The 23,975-nt window shown below is 42.1% G+C and overlaps 1 protein-coding gene across 1 annotated transcript in view; it reads left to right on the top strand.

Annotated features, from left to right (window-relative positions):
- The window catches only part of aqr (aquarius intron-binding spliceosomal factor), a 44,181-nt gene that overhangs the window by 7,577 nt on the left and 12,629 nt on the right, over positions 1-23,975 (top strand). Inside the window, exons 15-31 of the mRNA XM_084569231.1 lie at positions 2,233-2,335; positions 3,951-4,071; positions 4,390-4,531; positions 5,032-5,210; positions 6,532-6,699; positions 8,373-8,542; positions 9,509-9,750; positions 9,850-9,999; positions 10,583-10,652; positions 11,480-11,590; positions 12,071-12,180; positions 15,477-15,612; positions 17,121-17,330; positions 19,659-19,796; positions 19,889-19,960; positions 20,732-20,919; positions 21,017-21,188. Of these exons, the coding sequence (XP_084425357.1) occupies positions 2,233-2,335; positions 3,951-4,071; positions 4,390-4,531; positions 5,032-5,210; positions 6,532-6,699; positions 8,373-8,542; positions 9,509-9,750; positions 9,850-9,999; positions 10,583-10,652; positions 11,480-11,590; positions 12,071-12,180; positions 15,477-15,612; positions 17,121-17,330; positions 19,659-19,796; positions 19,889-19,960; positions 20,732-20,919; positions 21,017-21,188 (2,482 nt within the window). The remainder of the gene's footprint in view (positions 1-2,232; positions 2,336-3,950; positions 4,072-4,389; positions 4,532-5,031; positions 5,211-6,531; positions 6,700-8,372; positions 8,543-9,508; positions 9,751-9,849; positions 10,000-10,582; positions 10,653-11,479; positions 11,591-12,070; positions 12,181-15,476; positions 15,613-17,120; positions 17,331-19,658; positions 19,797-19,888; positions 19,961-20,731; positions 20,920-21,016; positions 21,189-23,975) is intronic.

The following is a 23,975-nucleotide window of genomic DNA, read 5'->3' as shown; positions in this document are numbered from 1 at the left end:
GGAGTCATGCCTCATTAATTTAATCGATTTGCAGTGGCTTGAGAATAAAGTCTTTGAACAGCTGTGTTTGTCAGATCATATTAGCTCACCAAAGAGCCAAAAAGCACCCTCGCTTTGACGAACCGGCCGGCGTTTGTGTGCATTTTCAACTCGCGCACGTGTTAGAGGGAGTAAAAAGAAATTGATTCATTGCAGGTTACTAGTTTCTTCAAGCTTTAACCTTTCTTGGCATTTGATTTCATAATGACATTTAAAACTTTTAGAAGATCTTTAAATCATTGTGTTTGGCTGTACAACACGCTGTACTCTGTTTTATAATACATTCTTTGTCACAGTTGCTTAGCGAAATTAGGAATGACTCAAATTTTTTCTTTGCTTTCCACATTTCCACATCCATATTTTTGACTTCTTGTAGTGGATTATAAATTCTTAAACCCCACACTAAGTTTCTTTGAGTCAGGCAGAGTGTTATGAGCCACGCTGAGCTGAATCAGGTAAATACTTAGCTCAGCCATTCGTGTATTTCTTAGAAGCTCTGCTCCTTTTCCCAGAATTAGGGGTTTTGAATATAGCAGAAACTGCATTGTTCCCCCGCTCCGCAACTGTCACCGTAGCAGCTCCTGGGTAACTCCAAATATGCCGATCAGATTTAACGAGGCACTTTTCATCCAAACAACTCGCGCTAATGCCAGTTTATTCCAGCTGTGCTACCCACGGGCTAAGCTCCCAGTCACCCGCCGCTCCGAATTTATCCGCTAAGTCCTCCCGAGCACACAAACGCGGCGTTATTGCATAGCCCCGCGCACGCTGGCGCGCGCACACAAACACCCTTTCTCTCGCATGCACAGAGACGCACAGAGACGTCTTCCTTCGGTTATGTAAAACATGTTGAGTGCCATTTCAGGCCAATGAAATGGGGCTGAATACGTGATCAAAGAGAATGCATCGCTGTGAAACGCTAGTAAAAATTGAAGAGTCATTCAACACTACGGGAAATGTTGAAATAATTGGTGTAATTAGTTCTGTGGAGTATTTCTTCACGGTGGTCCTGGCACTTGAAAGGGTGCCTAGCTTTATCAGTTCCTCTTTTTATATATATATATTTTTTTTTTAAACTGAATCCTGGTACCTACAGTGAGGATATAAGGATTTTATACTGTAAAGAAAATATGTTGAAGACATAAACCAGCCATAAAGCCTTCAGTTGTTGTTCAATTGGAAACAGTTAAAAGAAGGCTTGTCCACCTTGTGACATTGTCTCATGTTGTGAAGTTGTGTACTTCTGACCTTGGTAATTGCACACCAAATTAACTCAAATAAAGTTAAAATAGAATAAACTTCTGCCCCCATATTTACCTTCCCCCGGCCAATGGCTCAGCTGTCAGTCATGACCTGGTCCAGTCATCTCCATTACTCAGAGCGAGTTGTTGTGCTGCTGTTATTTAGTTGCTAAGGGAAGGAATGTCCACATGACCCATGCCAGGTCATGCACTGGGCCACCAAACTGCAACGTTGGCAGAATTGCCACCCCGCCGCCCGAGCGTGGCATGACAAGCAGCAGAATAGATGCACATACACGGTTACAGTTGGCCAGCGCCACGTGTAGCTGTCCGGGCCTGTCACTTTGTGTCCAGGGCCTGTCCTTCGCCGTGCACCGGGTCCTGCCTCTGTCACGGCGTGTCAGCCTGATTAAAACAGGTCTGCATGCGGAGAGCCACACCTCAGCTTTTCGAGACAGAGACGAGCTTTGATTTTCATAATCCTGTCTCATCAGTGCTCCCCGGCCCCTTACCGCACACGCTGACAGAGCAGGAGCGCGGTGTCAGAGCAAACAGAAGAATTGCTTTGTTGCCGCAGTCCTAATAAGCAGTTTGGGGGAGGTTGTGGATCTTCACACGTACGCTGCAGTCGCCATTTGAAAAATCTTTCTGTAGGGACGTAGTGTCCCAAAAATGTCTGGACCCGCATCAAATTTCTTTTATATAAATATGATGCACAAAAGTAAAGTGATTTAGTCAAAATATTTATTGTAATTTGAGTAGACATCAGATGGTCCCCTGATGTATCCTCATCACTTCAGTCATTAACAAATCATTATATTTGAACAGCAATTAGTTATTATCTGATTGTTGTCATCCAGGCTCAGGATTAGAGTGTCGGCTAAATTTTGTAATTTGCAAATGCAAATTTTCTAGCCCACTAACCACTTGTTTATCTCATTATTCTCCCTAGTCCCAATATGCTCCACCAGGTGGCCTCATATCTGTGTCTGCTGCCAGAGCTGCCTGAAGGGCAAGACACCACCATTGAGAAAGAGGTCCTCCTTGAGTTACTGGTAAGTGTTTGAGTGTTTGATCAGACGTTATAATATTTGTTCCAAGCTATTTTAATGCGTCGCACCTTTAAATTGACCAAGCAATACATCAGCTATTGGTTGCATGTCAGCTGGTAATATAAAAGATGTACAGTTTTTCAACAAAATAACTGGCCGCTGCAGCTCTACAGCTCAAAAGGTTTTGTGTTTCACATTTTAAAATAATTAATCTATGCTTTTGACCTTGGAATACATAGAGTATCCCCTGTTCGCTGCCCCGTCCCTCTTGAATTTGCCTTCTAATCCAATTATTGCTTTTTATAAGCTTTTGTGTAAGGTAGGGTAAATTGAAGACAGTGCTGTGGAGACAGAGAGCCATTTATTTCCTTCATTTTTGTAGTATCACTTGAAAAGCTTGAGCTAATTTGATTGTGCTCCCTGGTTGCCTTTCCCTTGCTCTCCCTAATTTTCTTTTTGAAAACCCCTTGAGGAATCTGCTGGACCCTTGTCCCGCCAGTCTCCCCAATACACAGTCGCACGTGGGCTTAAGGCCTTGTCATCAAAGTGGGTGTTTCAAGGCTGTCCCACGGTTATTCATAATTACCCACGAGAAGCGGCGGTGAAGAGCTGTTTCGTAACTATCTGATTAGATTGTCGGAAGGAGACTTTGTCAGGGGTTTCATTTACATTTGCCCGAGGTTGCCCCCATCAACCAAGATCCCTGACTGGGTGGATTTAATAGGAAGTGGCCACAGGACGAAAAGACTCGCATTACTGGTGTTACACCAGTCCCAGTGTTAGGATAGTTTAGGCTGTTTACTTCCTCTGGTGGAACAGATGAGCTGGTTTCCATTCAGTAGCAGATATCACTCTGCTTCACAGCGTAAATAATTAATTTCATTTGTGTGCGTTTCCAGAAGAGTAAAGAAACAATAGCACACGCAGTTTTCTCCACATCCACACCATCCCAGAAGGAAATGTACAGGGTTCAAAGATCAATGTATTAAAATTGAAAGGCATCTTCACACTGGGACAGAAGCTTTTGTTTGCCGCCCATGTTCGACCAAATTGTTTTCTTTCCTGCAAAACGATGGCGTGTATACGACCGTATATTGAGATGCTGTTCTTGATGACATTCAGAGGTCTTAAACATCTGTGTCCAAAGTTAAATAAACCATTTTTAGGAATGAGTGTGCAAACACTACAGAGAAATTTCATCATAATACCAGCAGGGATCCTGTTGGCTTCTAGCCTGTGACCTGGTTTCTCTTATTATAACAACACAAAATACACCTATCACGCATAACGTTATGACCACCTTCCTAATATTGTGTAGGTACATGTCTAAGTAACATCTACAGCAGAATGTATTGTCACAAGATGGTCAGTATTATTTACTTGATTTTGTCAGTGGTTTTAATGTTGTGACTGATCGGTGTATATATAAATCTTTAGCCTTTAATATAGCCTTTGCATTTCTGCTCATTTGACCCCATTTTTTATTTCCGGTCTTCTAGTAAGGCAGAACCTAAAGATCCTTAACACTGAAACACAGGGACAGACGGACATTTGTTCATTAACCCAGTTTCTCTCTATGTTGTCTCTCTGTCTCTCTCTGTCTGCTGTACATACACAGGTGTCCCGTCATGAGCGCAGAATCTCTCAGATTGAGCAACTAAACCAGATGCCCCTTTATCCGACAGAGAAGATAATCTGGGACGAGAACATTGTTCCAACTGAGTACTACTCAGGCGAAGGTGTGTGCTGTAAATGAATTTGTAAACGGAGATTGTGTTGGCATGTCTGTACGAGTCAGTGCGTAAAAACACACATGCTACTTTCACTGTCTGGTCTGTTCATTTTTTTGTAAACACCTTGTGTTATAAGTTATCTGAAGGACATTTACCTGGTGCTAAACTGCCAGCTCACTCGTGGAGAATGCCCCCTGGCCATTCAATCAACTTCTCTTACGCACATTACTCACATGCTGTCCCACAGACATACAGTAGTCTGTTATTCTGCATTTTGTTCGACTGGCTGGAAGTGTATTTCTATTTGTTTTTTTTTTTTTTCAGGCTGCCTCGCACTTCCAAAACTGAATCTTCAGTTCCTGACCCTTCATGACTATCTGCTGAGGAACTTTAACCTCTTCCGTCTAGAGTCCACGTATGAGATCAGACAGGACATAGAAGATGTGGTTTGGCGAATGAAACCATGGTGAGATGTCCTTTATTTTATTAGCGCCACAGTGCCTTACTCTATTCTAAGTTAAAAGTGATAACATCTTTCAAAATGTATGTAAAATTTGTGGTATAAGTTTGAAATGGAGTTGCTCAACAGACATAGATAAGCATCAGTGTTTCTCTTCATTCCTAAGTAGAGCACATTCCTACCATTAACTCAGCTACGGCACATTTTGTCTTTTTACTTTAATGAATGAAGATTGTTATCTTACATCTCCGTCTCACATGGCGGCACAGAGCGTTGATAATATATTATTAAAAGAATATGACATTTGGTACACCACATTTGGAAACCCATTGTTTAACATAAAGTGCTCCCATTATGTCAAGCGATGAAGCAACCTGCTTGTTGTTCCTGCAGAACTGAATAAGTAAGCAGAAGTGCCATGTGCTGCCCTAAATCCAGCTGATTTTCAATCTCGACGACAGCCCACAGCGCTCGTCTCAATTCCTCGTATCTGTCCCTGTACGCAGGCAATCGGAGTACGGTGGAGCGGTGTTCGGGGGCTGGGCCAGGATGGCTCAGACGATCACCTCCTTTTCCATAGTCGAGGTTGCCAAGCCCAACATTGGAGAAAGCTGGCCTGCTCGCGTCCGAGCTGATGTCACCATTAACCTCAATGTACAAGATCATATTAAACATGAGTGGGAAGGTAAAAATGATATTTTTTTGGTTGCTCTGTTTCTGTCAATATATCATCATTACTTTTTGGTATAAAGTCCAGACCATTGACAGTATAAAGATGGATGGCGGAACTGCTCCTCGTAAGTGAAGCCAAAGCAAGTAGAGCTCCCCCTGGTGACTGGCTGCAGTATAGGTCATAAGCTTCACCCCCTACATGTTAGTGGATGGGACTTGGGCCAAACTAAAACAGTAAAATACACGTCAAATTGTTTTTTTCAAGGATGGTTTCTATCATTTTAGGTAGTTGATATAATGTTAATTCATGTGCAAGTTTTTTGAATAAGTTTTGTTTTAGTTATTTGACAGACACATAGAAACAGGATGTGACATAATAGCGACTTGCCATGCCAACCGGTCCGTAAAGCAGTCCTGTGGGGCTGTGAGAGTTGTAAAAAAATGAATAAATAAGTACAGTGTATAATGTTACATTTCCTTGTAACTGGTGGAGGTAGAGCAGAGTGCAGTATAAATTAAACGAAAACTCTGGGGGGAGGTGTGGGTGGGTCATCGATAACACGGCTCAGAGTGGCTGCACTCTCGGACCGTACTGTGCAGACTCTGGCTCCAAAGTCTCAAGATGGCGCTGCCTGTTTACAGATAGAGAAAACACCGTCAGTTTGGTCAATGCAAAGAAGTGGCGAGACGTCCACATTTATACGGTCTATGGTCCAGACATGTGCATCACCTACTCTAATTTGTTTTTGGTTGAACTGGTAATACACTGATCACAAAAGTCACTACTTTATCTCCAGACTGTGATACATTATCACACTCTTCTTCCATGCTGCCTTGCCAGACCTTTACTTTTCCCATTTCTTCTTTTATTATGTCTCCTAACAGCTCTCCTTCTCAGCAGTTTATAACCTCCATAAAGTCTTCCCTTACCACTATATTCCATCCCCTCGGGCCTTGACTCATGACCCTTGCCAAGCTCATGTCTCTTCAAAGACATATTATTTCTGTGATGCCTCTACCACCGAGCCTCTGTTTTATTTCCTGATCATTCTTTATCTCTCTGTGTAGTTGATACAGTACATAGATAATGTCAATAGGAACTTGACAAGATGGAAACACTTTGAAGCTTCTGACCGGCTGTCTGCTATAGCTCTCCAGACAAAGATGCACGTTATGTGTATTGGACTAATTAATATAGAAAATGCTTGCTGAATTTGAATAAATGAATGTGCTCTGATTGAGTGAATGCATGAGGAATTTCCTCCACACCCGTCTCTCTGTATATCTAAAACCCTTTCTCTTCTTCACACCGTGTCCACCCTCTTTCTTTCTAGGTCTGCGGAAGCACGACGTTTGCTTTCTGATCACGGTACGGCCCAACCTGCTCTACGGCACACGCTTTGACCGACGCCAGCCCTTTGTGGAGCAGACTGGCCTAGTGTACGTGAGAGGCTGCGAGGTGCAGGGCATGCTGGATGACAAGGGCCGCGTCATTGAGGAAGGTATGCTCGTATGGGCTTCTGCCAGCATACACACACACACATACATCATGTGTCATGACACATGACATCCATCCTCCCATCAGACCTCTACACAATCAGCCCTAACAACTAATCCTCAGGAGGGGGTCAGACTGGTGTTGTCATGGTGACTGTCACAGTGGGACCTGACCTGTTCGCATTAACATTCCATTAACCTGAGGTTAAAAACAAAACCTGAGCGCTGTGGGCCCTGCCTTATTTATTGGCTTTAAACTCTAGATCTGCATTGGTTTTATCTTAATAAATGTGTTTCTGTAAGATGACACTGAATGTGCTTGTCCTGCACAATACAATAATGTGTCACATAAGCTACAGTTACATAAGCTATACTCACCTCTAGGGGAAAAATAAAAAAAGGTGTCGCTAGCATCAATTCTTTCTAACATAAGAAAGAGCAGCAGGTGAAATTTTATCTGTAAGTGGCTGTATTTTTCTCAGTAAAACCTTAAATGCACTGTCATCAAATGTAAGACTCTGCTTTGTGTATGCACAACACAGAATGAATGCCCTGAAACCAAATTTAATTGGCTGCTCCTTTCGAGAATATACGTATATATTTATACAAAACCATGATATTCACAGTTTAAAGTGTCGTGCTCTTCCTTGCAACCTTAGTGACTGCTTCATTAGCCTGCGAGTGTTTGCCTTTTTCCTCTGACATAACATGTGTCCATGTGCTGAAGCATCCTATCCTCTCTCATCTGTTTGGATTAAATATGCAGAGGACAGGGCTTTCTAAATAGACATTATGCCAGGGAACGTGCCATGTCAGTGTTGGCTTGGTTAAACCTTGAGATCCCCAACAGGGATAAGAGGGAGGTGGGTTAGTATCACATAAATCACTGGGTAGTAAGTGAAGGTATGGGGTGACACAAAATGAGTTGTGCATTAGGTATAAAACTATTAATTCTCCTCTATAAAACAATTAAATATGCATATTCTTTGTAACATTTTGATCATGCATTGATTTAATCCCACCTTCTGATAACTGATACTTTAATACAATGGCACATGCTTGTTATAGCCCAGCTGTCCACATACTTTCTGAATAGTGTTGAGGGTGCAGCTTCCACTCTAAAGCTATCACCACACTCATTTTAGTAAGGGCGGTTTGACGACCCCGACACACAGTCGTACACATGTGTACATGGGCGTACACATCAGAAGCAGACGGGATTGGTTTCACTCTCCTGTGTGCCCTGCAGCTCCACGCAGAATCTATTTAGAAAGCTGCACTTGCTGCACCACATACGCTCCCTATGGGAATAAGCCTAGAGCCTGTGGCCTGTCAGTCATGCATCAACATGTAATTGGTGTTCCTGAGGAGGCGTGGTGGTGTTGTTGCATGGCAAGCCTAGTTTTTTTTTTTTTTTTTTTTAAAAAAAAGGGTTTATTTATTAATGTAAGGATGGGATGGAAATTATTTTTAAAATCATGGTTTTATATCATTTTTATCCTTTGTCTTAAAGCTACACTCTGCAATTTTCTGTACTGTTATTGTCCTTGGCTGCTGTTTAGGTTTTTCTTCCGACTTTGTGACAGTGTTTTGAAAAATGCCATTTAAATTTAGATATATTACTTCCATATTTATCTCTGTATGCTATCATTAATTCATCCCTGCCACTCTGGTCCAGGACCTGAACCCAAGCCTAAGCTGCGAGGAGACGCCAGAACGTTTCGTGTATGGCTCGACCCGAACCAGTATCAACAGGACATGACCAGCAGCATTCAGAGCGGCACAGAGGACCCGTACGACACTTTCAACATCATCATGAGACGCAAACCCAAGGAGAATAATTTCAAGGTTCGGACTACAGCGCACAGATCAGACCTTATTGTATTTGAGTGCTTTATCTTTAGACCTTGAGCTCTGGTCCTACCAACACCACCCCTGAGTGATGTACTGCACATATTACACTCTCTTGGGTATTGTAGGTGTAAGGTTGGGGCCAGGGCAAGTCTGAGAGAGCCGCCCACTCAAGGCCCTCCCAGTGACCCCCCCGTCTCCCGTTTAAAAATCCCTTGTGGCAGCAATCCCATACTATGGGTCATAGCTTTATTATGCTTTCTGTGGGAAAGCATGACCATGTTATATAATCAGTATAACGTCTAGGTGTTCTTAGAAGGTTAATATAATATGCTTGTGTTTTGAGGCCTATTTCTTATGCAGATTTCACACGTGTTTTTCTATCAGTCATGAGAACGAACCATGCTACCACGTGAAACTCCCAGTCTTGTGTTGCTTTGTTCCATTTTTTATTCAACATTTTCAGAATGTTAACCAGGCACAGAACTCTAAGCTCTTAATCACATCTTTTCATTTGAGAGCTTCTCATTACGGCTCGTCAAATTTCCTATTTCTAATTCTGCACACCCATGTCTCTCGGTTCACAGCCAGAGAGCACTGACAGATGTTTTTTTCAAGTGTTTTTTTGCCCCCCGAATTTAAAAAGCGCAGGAACTAATGGGTATTCAAGAAACATTCTTCCTTGTCTTTGATCTGTGATGCATATAAAAGCAAACCCGTTTCCCCACACAGTGTTTGATGCACAGGGTATTAGACAGTTTGCAGCTCATTAAAATATAATTGACAGACTTACAAATTACCTGCTGTCCCACCAGCCCACCACAAAGCTATTATTATCCAGCTAAACTATCTCTTGTGGGATGGTTGTCTGTTGCCTGATGCGCCTCATTCACATTTGTGACCTTCAGTTTCTTTTAACTTTGCTATTTATCAGTTTGATATATTTCTCCGCGTCTCTTTCAGGCTGTGCTGGAGACCATCAGACACCTGATGAACACAGAATGCGTCGTCCCAGACTGGCTTCATGACATTATCCTGGGCTACGGTGATCCAGGCAGTGCCCACTATTCCAAAATGCCCAATCAGATCTCCACACTGGACTTCAATGACACCTTTCTGAACCTGGACCACCTGCGGTCGTGCTTTCCCGGTCACACCATCAAGGTTGTCGAGGAGAACCCTGAGCTCCAAGTCCCCCCTTTTAGGTAAAAATCAAAAATTAAATAATGAAATAATTAAAAAAAAAAATTCAATTCTTTAGGTTAATTCACCTTAATCAAAATTTCTTTCCTTTGTTTTACCAGAATCAAGTTCCCCATCTCAGACAAAACAGACAAAGGGAAGAAGAGAAAGGCTGATGAAGAAATGGAGGACAAAAATGAGGACATGACATTGGTTGTTGAACCCTATGTCACCCCCAACCGTGGGCCTTATCCCTACAACCAGCCCAAACGGTGAGTCTTTCCCATTCACAAATTAATGAGAAGAAAAGTGCCTTCTGTAGTCAGTACCTGTACCCCTTTAAAGGTAGTTACACTTTACCTCCAGTATATAGTACAGTAATGATCATTTGTTTGTATTGTGTTATGCTGCTACATACATAGAGAATAAGAACATTGTAGGTAGAGTAGCTGCTCGTCTCCATGGCATCTTTGCCATATAATCCTGTGGTGCTATTTTAGTAGTTGTTGTCATGCCTTCATTTACAGATGGAAATTTGATTGCGATTAAAAGTAAACAGAAAATATTCCAACTCTAATTATAACACCACAAAATAACTGTGCCACGTGAAATGCTCTCTGAGTGGTGTTCCAGTTTGCACTTTGATATTTAAATCGTGATAGCAGCAAAAGTCCATGGGGAGGCCCGGACTTAAACTTCAAGATCTCAAAGCACATTTGAACAACGCCGGCGGCCTTAAGCATCTCTTAAAAACAACAAATGAAACCATTTGAATACAAATGTGTTGTCATGGCTGTTCAGTATCTCAAACAATTTGCTTGATTTATTAATATCGGTGATTTAAATTTCTTACAGGAATACAATTCAGTTCACTCCTACTCAGATTGAAGCCATTCGAGCCGGGATGCAGCCAGGACTAACCATGGTAAGGTTTTCATATTTAGTCTTTTGATTGTTGAAGATACTCATAAGTTTAAAGAATTTATTGAAGCAAAATGTGATGTTATAGCTGCCAAAAAATCACTGAAATAGTCAACATGAAATGACATAGGATCAGAGCTGAAGATGCACCAGTTCTTAAGCACATCCACACCCATGTCACCCCAGCGTGCTATTGTTATGTAAAGCGTAGTATAACACCCTGTTGTGACAAAAGTTCCATTCTGATGTGGTGACTGGAAGCTGGCAGCGGCAGTGGAGTTATTTCTCGTGTCGCAAGAGTCGTAAAACAGCTCTGTGCGGATGCCTTCCTCTTCACCCCTTCTAACCTTCTTTCTTGGTGTATGTTGCAGTCATTAGCGGCAATAACAAACTCACTCTACCTCTCGGTCTGCCTTGCTTTCAAGTGGGGGAACCAAGGACCTGATTATGTACTGATTTATGCAGGAATATGTTATTGCGTTTACTATTTTTAGCAGAGATTACTCACCTGAGAGACCCTCACTAAGTCCAACCGGCTTCATGAATATTTATTTAGTAAATTAAATGTGCTTTTCGGCCAGTAAATATGAGGCTTATTATCACGGAAACCTAATGAAGTCCCATCAACATTGTTAATAGTACAAAAGGGAGACTAGAAAAATACTACATGGATGCAGTGTACTGGGCAGCACTATCAGTGAGGCACTAGCCCAACCTGTCTTAGCCAAGGCATGTAAGGTCTTCCACAAGGGAGGATACTTCTAAATTTCTTCCCTTCTGTTAAAATGTTTGATCTCTATCTTTGTAACCCATATCCTGCTGTGTCTTCAGGTTGTGGGACCACCAGGAACTGGAAAGACGGATGTTGCCGTTCAGATCATCTCAAACCTTTATCACAACTTTCCTGAGCAGAGGACCCTCATAGTCACCCACTCAAATCAGGTCAATGCAAACACACACACACACACACACACACACACACACACACACACACACACACACACACACCACCTCAACTTTCCCAAACCAGGGCTAATCTCTGAAAAAGTTTCTGCAACACCCAGATCAACTAACACTCAAGATGTCAAGAGAATTTAGAGCTTGTGCTCAGAACTGCCCATTAATCAGGCAATATTCAAACCAAGGAGTAAAAAATTAAAATCTAAGCTGCCTTGTGCCAGGGTCCCCTCCCTCTAGCATTTAATCATAAAGTAATTTGCTGTTGTACACTTATGGAAGTTTTCCAGGAGCCTTATCCACAAGAAGCATACAGTAGTTTGTGGTAGCCCTCCAGGGTCATTACATTTCTTACAGAAGTTTACCACCTATTATCATGCCAGATATTTATTTTACTCGCATATAAAACATATCAAAGAAAAGATTTTCCATGTCTGACTGTGTTTTCTTGTTTTTTTTCATCAGGCTCTGAACCAGCTCTTTGAAAAGATCATGGCTCTGGACATTGACGAACGCCACCTCCTGCGTCTTGGCCACGGAGAGGAAGAGCTGGAGACTGAGAAGGACTTCAGCAGGTGAGGACAGCAGACGACAGGCGGAATGAAGGCAATCGCACACAGATAGGTGCTCCTGAACAAACAGAAAACTTAGACGGCTGAATTCACACACACACACATATGTGAAAGTGCATTCAACAAATGAGCGGGCTCGCCTGTGTATCTGCATTGCAGAGGCGGCTGACAACACATACATACTCATGGAAGCAGCTGCTCACGTACATAATGAGTCTGGGCCAACATTGTGACAGGGCTACTCGATACTCTCATGTGCCAGGCCATGGTCCTGGTTTATCTTCATTAGGCATCGTCGGATTCTCAAACCTTTCCAAAGTGAAAGGGATCTGTCCCTGCAGCTCGGCACTAAGAGGCAACGCATGCCTGATTTACTAATACATCGCTATTCTGGACCCGGAGAACTTTAACCGTTGGAGCAAATCACTTAGAGAATCATTTGAGAAAGTCTGAAAACATCCTGGCTATGATTGTAATTATCACCTCAACACTACTAAATCCTTAAAGCATTTAAAAATGAACACTAAAAATAGGTTGTTCTAGAAGTTTAGGGAACTAATTTTATTATTGAATACGAGTCCAAATCATCCCTGTTTCCAAAGTCTTGCCTCATTCAAGTTTATCACATGAAGTTAAACGCAATAAATGATTAAGGTCAAGTGTTGCAAGATAAATGAGGATGTGGCTTTAGAAATGTCCCCTTTCCTTCTTCACACACACACACACACACACACACACACACACACACACAAGCCCTTTAATTAATAATTCATTCACACTAATGTGATGGAATAAATAAATTCACGACTAAATAAATAATTGCGTGAATAAATACATTTCATCTCAGCTTTCTATAACCATTAGAATGTTTATTTAGCTCAGGTCAGGAGGGATTGCCTCTTGCTTGAGTGTTGGGCGGCGGTACTGGAGTATAACTTAATAAAACCGACAGTGTTTTGACAGTAGTTGTTTCAGGGATATGTGAAACACACAACGGTGCTGTTCTTCATATAGAACTGGGGGCAAAGCGGAGAACAAATAGCCTCAGACAAGAACCACCAGAGTCGTGTTAAAGAAGCCTCAATTGTTTCTAGCTCTCTCAACCACCGTGTGTGTGTGTGTGATGCCTTGAAGGATTAGTGACTCAGTCCTTACTACTGAGACAAAGTGAGATGGGGGAAAAAAGAAGGTGAGGGGAAGTGCATTTTAAGCCCTCATGACAGACTGCAGAAAGACAGATTGTCTCAAGATACCCCAAACATTTACAGTTGTACATGCCTGCTGCTATATTTAACTAACTTATTGAATGAATCACTCAGAACCATCTTTTTTTTTTTTTTTTTTTCTGTCAGCAAAGCCTTTTAGCTAGCTCGTGAATATAAATAGCTGAGTGGCACGTCTTTATGCTGTTGCTATTTAAAGTTTCCTTACAGCCTACATTGTTAATTACCACCTTATCCATCTGTGACACTGAGCAAATTACATTCTATAGCTCTTCTAAAGGTGCGAGGGAGGGGCTATGCATGTCTCTCATTTGCTGTACTCCATGTGAGAGCATGCCCGTAGTATGAATAGTGCTTCTGTGAAAACCGGGGTCTGCACATGAAAGCAGTCTCTTACTTTCTTAAATTATGCAGTAACACAGACATAAAAGAAAGAGCTTTAGCTAGCAGCATTTAATATGTTCCCGCCTGCCCGCCCGGCTGCCTCATAACAACATGCAGACTCCACACTTCTTCCACCCCACTGACACCAGCAAGGGGAGAGAGAGCTGGAGAGTTTTAATTAACACTGTATACGAGATAAAAAATGGACGGCAGCGCTTCTCTGACTGCCTAACAAAGGGGAAGCTGCAGCATCAATTAACAATGTCTCCTTGGATTTCATGCTGAATTTTGTGCTGTTTTAATGAGATTTTTTAAAGTAGATTTGGCTGGCAGCATAGAGCTCATATTTATTTATTATTATGTGTACCCCAGGTTGTAACTAAACAAATGTGTGTCAAGAAAAGGTGGAAATTGAAGCTCAGGTGCCGCTGTTAGGTGCAAGTTTCTACATGTTTATGGTTTTACTGAAATTATACAGTCTGGTCAATACATGCAGACTGTTTTCAGGGTTTACAGTATCTGAGAGAGGCTGAATTAATTACAGGTGTGTCATCCTGAGCAGCAGCAAGGTCACCCCTCTTTTTTTTTTTTTTTTTAATTATTATTTAATTTTATTCCGGCCAAACAGGCAAAGCTGTGTGATTGTCTTTGAGTCATCTGCTGACAGAGAACCGTTGGAGAGGCTCTAAAAATAGTGTTCACCTCTAGTATTACCCTGTAGCTCCTCCTACTTCCTGTCGGTGTGCGTTCTCTCACTGCTCAGATAATTGCACTTATAATTGCATTTAAGCAATATTGTTTAGGGAGATCCATGATAGGCACAGCCAAGGACATATTTACTCTTTAACTTCTGTATTCAGTGAGTGGTTTTAACAAAATGTTAACATATTTTACTCTGTAAATTACTGTATCTCCTCAGTTAACCAGAACCTAACAGCCTAAATTCCACAAACTGAAGTCAGTTATCACAAGACAGTCATGTCAGTCCCTGTGACAGCTGAGGTTTCTGTCTGCCACATATATGCTGATGTGGATCATGGGACCAGTAGTGTTCACGTGAAGCTGATACTGTTGCCCAGGAGTCAGTTTAACCCATATACAGTATAAAGATGGACGGTGGAACTGCTCCTCAAAAGTGAAGCCGAAGCAAGTAGAGCTCCCCCTGGTGGCTGGCTGCATTATATGTTATAAGCTCCACCCCCTCCGTGTTAGTGGATGGGACTTGCGCCAAACTAAAACACATCAAATAATTATTATTATTTTTTTTTTTTTCAAGGATGGTTTCTTTCATTTTAGGTAGTTAATATAATGTTGGTGCATGTTCAAGTGTCAATTTTTGAATAACTTTCGTTTAAGTTAGTTATCTGACGCTATAGAAACAGGATGTGACATAATGGCGACTACCAGTTACCATGCCAATCGTTTGGTTTGACCACTCAGTCGACGAGAATTTTAACGATGCGTTAAAGAGTGCCAGCACAAACAAACGAGTCTCTCAAGCTAATTGGACCACAACTGAATTCTGTATATGTTAAAAATAAAGTGTTGGTTGTTATTTAAATTCCACAAAGATCCTAATTGCCATGTCTGTTTAGATACGTCCAGGAAGCAGGAATTACTTGTGTCTCCTTTACTTTATGCATATCATTGTAAAAGATTGTTTGACTAAGTAGTCTGCTGTGCTGTCTCTAGATACGGCAGGGTCAACTATGTCCTAGCCAGAAGGCTGGAGCTCCTCAGGGAGGTGGGCCGGTTGCAGGAGAGCTTGGATGTCCCGGGAGATGTTTCTTACACCTGTGAGACTGCTGGACACTTCTACCTCTACCAGGTGAGACTATGACAAAGCAAGATTGTGTTTTTGTGATATGTAGCCTTCTGATATTCACTTTGTTTGACAGTGTGCGTATTCCATTGTGCCAAAAATGACTGAAATTCTAGATAAACGACATTGATATGTGATGGGTTTATCAAATTCTAGATGTTTTTTGCAGCTATGTTCTGTCAAGCCTCTAAACATCCTTGAAATTTGTTTTCAGATTTTGATATTGATTTACAGAGAGCGAGGGAGAGTGAAAAGGGGATCCAGGAGCTATTTTGCAGAATTAATTAGAATGGATTTCTGTAATGTCTGTCCTTCTCCTCAGACCATTCACGGCAGTCAAATACAGACATTATTGAAGTTTCCGTTCCCTAGACTCACGGCTCTTTTTGCCTAGACTGCAAATATTTAGAAAGCGTCTTAACCCTTGGTGTTTTTTCTTGTCACTTCATTATGACTCTCCACCCTCAGACAGGGAGAGAAATACCACTGCAGACAGCTACTTAATTGCATTCCCATGCTTCACTTGAAAGGCTTCTAAAATAGACATTTGCAACATAAAGATGTACAGGCTCTTGTATTTAGGGAGTTCATGTAATGCCAAACTTTTTTTTCTTTTTAAAGGAAGTAGCTGTCACTTAACTATCTATCTAATAAGTGATTAGAAGCAAGACATTTATAAACATTTTTAAGATGCCAGGAGCGTAGTCTTGGTTCAAACTACATCCTACAGTAGATAATTGTCTAGTACTTGAATACTGTGCTCATTATGTGATACCGTGATACTGTTAATGTAGTCATTTTATTTCTCCTTTCCAGAATTCTCTTGTCTCGCATGCCTCTTATTAATTTGACAGATTTAATTTCATAGACACTGGGTTTGCATCAACGTGTATTTTTAGCTATGAAAACCAGCCAACAGTATAGTTCTGCGACATTTGGAAATGTTGTCAAGAGGTCGTTAGCACGGTGAAACCTTGCCCGCGGCAGGCAAACGTCTGTCGGTGATCAATAGCAGCCATGTATACAGTGTGTGCACATACTTGAGGTTTCCATGGTGGTCCTAATAGCCCGTACAGACAGATACTTAACATGCAATTAAACCAGAGTCCTCCTGCAGACTCATTAATGCTATCCTTATAGTTGATTTCCGCTGGAGTATTTATAGAGCAATGCTAGCCTGCTATTTGGTTGAAGCTGGTTTATTAGGTACTCAGCAGGGGCGCGTCTGGAAGAGGCTATCTGTTCTCATTTGTTAATTTTTATGTAATGCGTTTTTTTCCCCTTTAGTTAAACTATTATAGAAAAATACATCATTTAGTATGAGCAGAGAGCAGATCTGTGTTTGCTCATATAATATTTTGGTAGACAGCTGATAGACATTGACTAACAGGAGGCTAGTGCACTATGCATTCCTGTAAAGCCATTGATTAATACAAGTCCAAACACGCCACTGCATTTTTTTTAATGCACTCCTTCAAAGGGATGCTGAATGACTGCTGTCCCTCCCACTACAGGTGATATCTCGCTGGGAAGAGTACATGAGCAAAGTCAAACCCAAACATGGCAAGGAAGTGCAGGTGGAGGCCGTCGCCGCACACTTTCCCTTCCACAAGTACTTTTCCAACGCTCCCCAACCCGTCTTCAAAGGCCGGTCATATGAGGAGGACATGGACATCGCGGAGGGCTGCTACCGCCACATCAAGAAGATATTCACCCAACTGGAGGTAAGCGGGTCACACACACACACACAGACTGCCAGTGCTTGTTTCCTTACTGCCAAGCAATGCCCAGCGGGATGTAAAGATGTTACCTGAGTGCAATAAGGCAAGGTAGTTTTATTTTTAGAGCACACGTCCTTTTTTAAGTTAAAACATACACTGACCCCGCCACATGACATACAGTACACGCAAACTAAAATTAGACGGGAAAATAAAGCTTTTTTTACTCTTTGCTCAAACTCACACATGCACTGTGCCATCTGTATCTGATCTTTCTCTCAAACTACTTGCCAGCTGTGTGTCCAGGTGTTGCACATTCTCTCATGCACAACTAACTGCCTTCCTAGCCACCACACTAACAGATGGTTGTACGTTAATAGAGACTGGTCAGACGCTAACTGTCTCTTTGTGGATGGGTTTGCTTCCTCTTGAGTGCCTATTTGCTTCAGCTTCTTCAGTTGTAGTGAAGCATTGTATGAGGTACTTAACAGGGCTGTAGAAATGTCTGATTAACCCCGTATGAAAAAATCAACACCAAAATTGTCAAGGCTCTCAGTACCTATCTTTCTTTATCACTCTCAAAAACACACAGCTCAGGATGTGTTAGCATTCCTCCTCAGCTCATCCGCTATTTCTACTGGGATAACAAAACATCTCAGATTTATGGGAACACCAAGAAGGTCTCAGAAAAGCAATAAAGAAGTTATTGGCTAGAGGTAATATCCCAACATGTGTGGTGACCTTGATTTATCTGGCTGGCCTCTGTATCACTGCATCACAGCGCCTCTCCCTCCTCCCTCAGCCTCACCCATGCTGCAGTGAAATCTGTACGCCCATTAAGAGTGGTGCAAGGTAGATAACGCAACGTTCTGCTGAATTTGCTCATCTGTCTAGCTTTTCAAATGTAAAAGCAGTTTTGAATGAGCTGTCATCGGAATATTCTGAGAATTTATAGCTAGACAGACAGAGACACAGACACAGTGTGCCTCCTGGGTTCCTGTATGGACGTTTTCCTGTTTACTCCATTGCAGTCCCGCCGTATCTTTATCGCTTTTGTACTTATTTCTGTTCTCATCTCTTCCTGTCTGTGAATCCTTGCTATCTTCATTTCACACTGGAACCACTCTGGAGCCATGGGGGTTAAAAATAGACCTCATCAATACTGCATGTTTTGATTGGTTTAATATTAATGCTAAAATAGTAACACATCAAATATTTATACCCCAGCGCCGTCCGAGTCTCACTATCTCCTTCATTCCTCCCTTTCCCCCCTTTTCCTGACCCTACTCAGCAAGTGTGGCAACCTGAAAATAGCATGCCTGTTTAGCCGTATTCCCCCTGTCAGGCTCCCCCAGAGCATGCTTATTTTTGTTTTTTAAATGATATGATATCAGCACTCTGGGGTGAAATGATCTGCATTAAGAGCAAAACTGTTACTAAATTTTCCGTTGCAGTGTAAGAAAATCTCTGCTGAAGCACTACACCCACTGTACTCCCCACAGAAGAGCCCTCATCACTTTATCAATGCATCGTCAGGAAAGAGGAGACTCACTCCCAATGAGGGCAGAAAGGACAGGGATTATGTTAACGACACGTCTCATTAAAAAGCAGAGTACTTGAATTTGGCGGTAATTTAACCGTTTAGACCTTTGTTTCACTTATCACTTTGAAAATAGACTCAAGGCTCTTTTAGGGTACTGCAGGACATAGACGCCGTAACTTATGCACGTAGCCAACGCAGGTGCAAGCCATTATACTCGTGCACTCGTCAGTCTGGCTCGCTTTGTGAAAAACACCACCCAAACACGAGTCAGCGCTGTGTCTTTTTTGCCAGTCGATTTCATTTTTGTTTCTACTTCCTGCTTCACTTTCAACAACGGCGACTCAAACTTTCACTGAAGACGAGTCATACAAATGTTTGTTTGCCTCAGTTAATCTTTCCTACATGTGTTCCATCTTTATTGGTCCAAAACAATCAATTCAAAAAGTGAGGAGATGGAGAAGCAGATGTAAATGCTAAAGCAGAAACACGCTACTACCAAACAGACCAATCGCATCTTGTGCGGTCTTCGTTGCCGTGGTGCTAGGGGCTGCAGTGGGTCTACGTAGCTACGCCGTCAAATTGATGCAGACAGTTGGAAGGCTTAATTTCTCAAATTTCGAAATGTATCTTTTTGTACCAAAGGCTTTATAATTTCCCTTTCCACTAGTATGCCAAAAACAATAATTGAATTCATAAATACATGACTAAGTTATGTCTGTCTTGGTGCAAGCTAACTTAATTCTTTTGATTACACTCCTGATTGTCGCTTTCTCCCTCCTCTGCCCTGAAAGGAGTTCAGGGCTTTTGAGCTCCTGAGGAGCGGACTGGACCGCTCCAAGTATCTGCTGGTGAAGGAAGCCAAAATCATCGCCATGACCTGCACCCACGCTGCGCTCAAACGTCACGACCTGGTGGAGCTGGGTTTTAAGGTAGGCTTTTCCTCATTTCACACAAATCGATGAACTTGTACTTGCTGCAGTTAGTAGTTTATGGTTAATTTGCTGCTGTTTCACTTCATTAGTACGACAACATCCTGATGGAAGAGGCGGCGCAGATTCTTGAGATCGAGACCTTCATCCCTCTGCTGTTACAGGTAACTGACTAAGTTTTAAAACCTCTTGACTAAAAATGATGCTTGTGAAACCTTCCGGTAATGCACGCTGTCAGGTGTTCCCACATCACGCGTAGTTTAATCCTTACCTCAGTACTCAGCCTTCTGCTTCCTGACTTTCCCTCTTAAGGTCTTACTCATTTGCTCCATTCGTTATAATGGTGTTTGTCTTTTGTGGTTCCGCCTAATTGCCTGAGATTGTGCTTATGTCTATGCACAGATGAGATCATTAAGCACGTCAGTCTGTCCAACAAACCTTGCCAGAGACTCTCTGTTTTTCTCGCTTTGTTCCAGGTTCCTTGTCCTCCCTTTCACTATCCTGCCGTTCAACCCATTATCAGTTATTTCAGTAATTAAATCATCTGTAGACTCGCAATGTTTGGAAAATCCGATTTGTTTGGGGTCAAGGTACGACTAAAAGACATCTAGTTAGTGAAATTTGGAGGTATGACGTAATCATGACTAAAATACTGTAGTGGTCTTTCATGCTTCCCTTCTGGAGTTTAATGTGATTCTCTGCTCAAGATTCAATTTCACATACACTGTATCATGTTGTCGAGTCACTAAACAAATCAAAACTGAATAAAGTTGCACAAGATGAGATGGTATCATGCACTGGGATTGCATACAGTGTGTTGACAGAGGTTAGATTTGACATGTTTCATGGTGCATTTATTGCCCTAACCCTTGACCTAAATTAACTGTATTTGCACAGTATCTGTATTTCTCTAACAAGGGGTATGCTTTCTGTAGAACCCAGAGGATGGCTACAGCAGGCTCAAGCGCTGGATCATGATCGGAGACCACCACCAGCTGCCCCCAGTCATCAAGAACATGGCCTTCCAGAAGTACTCCAACATGGAGCAATCCCTCTTCACGCGATTTGTGCGCCTAGGGGTGCCCACCATAGACCTGGACGCACAGGGCCGTGCACGTGCAAGGTGGGTCACAGCGCCGGAGCCATTTTTCATCTAATTTTAACACCCTCATTGAAAATGCGTTTTAGTAACAACAGTGTTTTTTCTTTCTGTCCCGCAGCCTGTGTAACTTGTACAACTGGCGCTACAAACACCTGGGCAACCTGCCTCATGTCCAGCAACTACCAGAGTTCCAGGTGCCCAACCCCGGCCTGACTTTCGACTTCCAGCTCATTAATGTGGAGGACTTCAACGGGGTGGGAGAATCTGAGCCCAACCCTTACTTCTATCAGGTCAGTAGTAAAACACCACAGCACACAAAATACATATAAATAATTAAACATTTTTCAGTTTGCCTCCCAACCAGCTACCGCACATATTCAAATCTCTCTTTACACTTACATGGCTTACAATCATCCAGAATGCATGAAAATGTTTAAAGGTTAGAAGTGTAAATACCTGCTGCCTACATTACTTCAGTCTGGATAACTGTCAAAACCCAGTGGATAGCACCAGTATACAGCGCATCTATAACACATGCCGTACAATGCACAGCTGAAACGGTTCATGTCACACAATATATATGGCACTTTCCAGACAGAATTCATACACTCATGCACACTTACTTCCAACAGAGCAGAGAACCATATTTATACGGTGCCTCCATTTCCTCTGAACTGGTTGTCGTGCACCAGTTCATTAATTTTTCATTTTTAAAGGTTTAGCTACCGGTCCATATGTTATATTCATCACTGCTTAGTCTGCAGCTAACACTGGGCGCCCAGCACAGACCAGTGGGTTTGCCCTTCACACTGGGAGCTAGATTGTGTTTCATTATGACATTGCTGAGACACCAAGACTGCGTGTGGGCAAGGGAGCAGGGATGATAGGGGTGTTTACTTTGGCACTGCACCAGAACTGGAGTTGGTGTCAATAATAACGGCAGAATTATCTAAAGGTAGATTTATAATTTTAAGGGAATGTTAAAGGATTTTGCAATCTGCACACGAAACCAGGGCTCATATAGAAATCATACAGCTTTTAATTAATCTAGACATAAACTAGATTATACTATAAACACATCATTTCCTGAAACTCTATATAGTTTGAGCCGCTCAAATAGGCAGACTTGACTTCAGGTAAATGTTATCCTGCCTAATGATTAAGATATCAAATAGAAGCTATATGTTTTATAACCTGCTTGACCACTGAGCGTATCGCATTGCTTCAGGACCGTCACAGTCGCCTTCAACACTGTGCATGCGCACGCCCCTGAAGCTTCTTATTGTTCTTAAATCCAGACCATGTGCGCTTCTCGAGGCACCAGGTCACATGAACCTCAACTCCATTTGCTCATTGCCAATTTCAGGCTCCTCAAGGGAATTACCAGTATCACTCAATATGCCTGACACACACACGCACGCACTTTGCTAGGAACCAGAAGGGATACATTTGACACTGGAGGAGCAATTGCATCCAGTGCGTGCTGAATGGGGTCACAGCTGAACAAACACTGCCACAACCACTGCTTAGTACTTGCATAGGAACTGTGCACAAACCTTATACAAAAGTGTGTATGTGTGTGTGTGTGTGTGTGTGTGTTTGCACAGACAATCCATAGAGCAAAGGTCTGCCGCTGCTTCCTTGCCTCATTTGCTAAAGCACTTCCCATATTGAGTCTCAGCCCACTAATAGTACTTCAGCGTTGTCAGATGCCTCATGAAGAGTAAGATGCTTATCTAAATCCACATCTACTGTTGTTTGAAAATTGCCTTTCTCAGCCACTAGCTCTTGTTAGCTGTGGATTTTCTGCTTCACAAGCTACATTTTAAATTGTATAAGAGCGTCGGCGTGGTGTTGCTTTACTTACAAGATGTTGTAGATTTATACCTCTTATTACCTTAAATGTGCTTGTATCTATACTCATCTCTCCTCTGCCCCTGTTTCATCCTCCCATCCTCTCCAGTCCTTGCGTTGCCTCGGGCCACTGGCTCAAACTCCAGTAGGTCGGGTCTGACCTTGTTATAGTTACCAGCTCCTCTCGGGCGTTAGGGCATTAGATCTTATTTATATTAAACATGCATGCGTGGTAGGCAAAGCTGGAAATGTTAAAGGTCTATTTTGATATTATTCCTAGTTTGTGTGTGTGCGTGAGAGAGGGGCAGGTTTGTTCATGTTTGTGGGTCTCGTGTCGTTTTTTGGCAGCCAATGTGAAGCAGCCTCATTAGTATTTGTAATATATTCATATGCATGACTGAAAAAGGGGGTTTACAGGAAAAACAAATCTTGACCTTAAATTTTGGACGATGCGGGGTCTTTACTTTCTTAATTCCAGCCAAACTGGAACAGGACGGCGAGGCCACCCACTGCTACTTACACCCTCCCAAACGAGTGTCTTACGAGCAGATAAATCAGCCCGTCACTGACAATTATAATTTAATCTTTAAATACAGCTGCTAACATTTAGTATCTTGAAAAACATTTACTTTGGAGTATATGCTCGTGGTTATTGAAAATCTGAATTAGTGCCATTTGGAGGCAGGTAGTAGGGGAAAAAGAACAAAGCTTGTCATTGTTTTTGATGTGTTGACTCCAAGTGCAGCTGGATCAGGAACTGATGATGAAGCTGCATAAATTATTATCAAAGATGTGAGGCAGCAGTCCACATTTAATTGAAACAGAATGAATAATGCATACTGTTGGCTCTTTTTTTTTTTTTGTCTCCGGTCACATTTGAAGGGCAAAAGTGTAGCCTCGGATCCAGGCTACACTAGCTGTGGAATTTGTTGACTGGAAAGTCTGTGAATCCACATTTACTCACATTATTATGGAAAGTCTGATGTAGTTGGGTCTGGAGATTTGGAATTAGAAATGAGAGATAAATGGTTATTACAGATGGGAGTATTTACGTGTCAGGACAGCTACCATACCATTTTTGGTTAAAGTGTAAATGTATTTTTTATGCTCAGTATTGATATGGACAATGTAGTACCGTCACATTTTGAGAACATAACATCCAGAGTATTGAGACTTGTGATGATGCAGCCATTTGTCACACTTCTGAAAACACAATTGCCTAT

This window comes from Chelon labrosus, assembly GCF_963514085.1.
Source record: "Chelon labrosus genome assembly, chromosome: 20".
Lineage (NCBI taxonomy): Eukaryota > Metazoa > Chordata > Actinopteri > Mugiliformes > Mugilidae > Chelon > Chelon labrosus.
The sequence above is the reverse complement of the archived record's forward strand: the minus strand, read 5'-3'. Positions and strand labels throughout refer to the sequence as shown.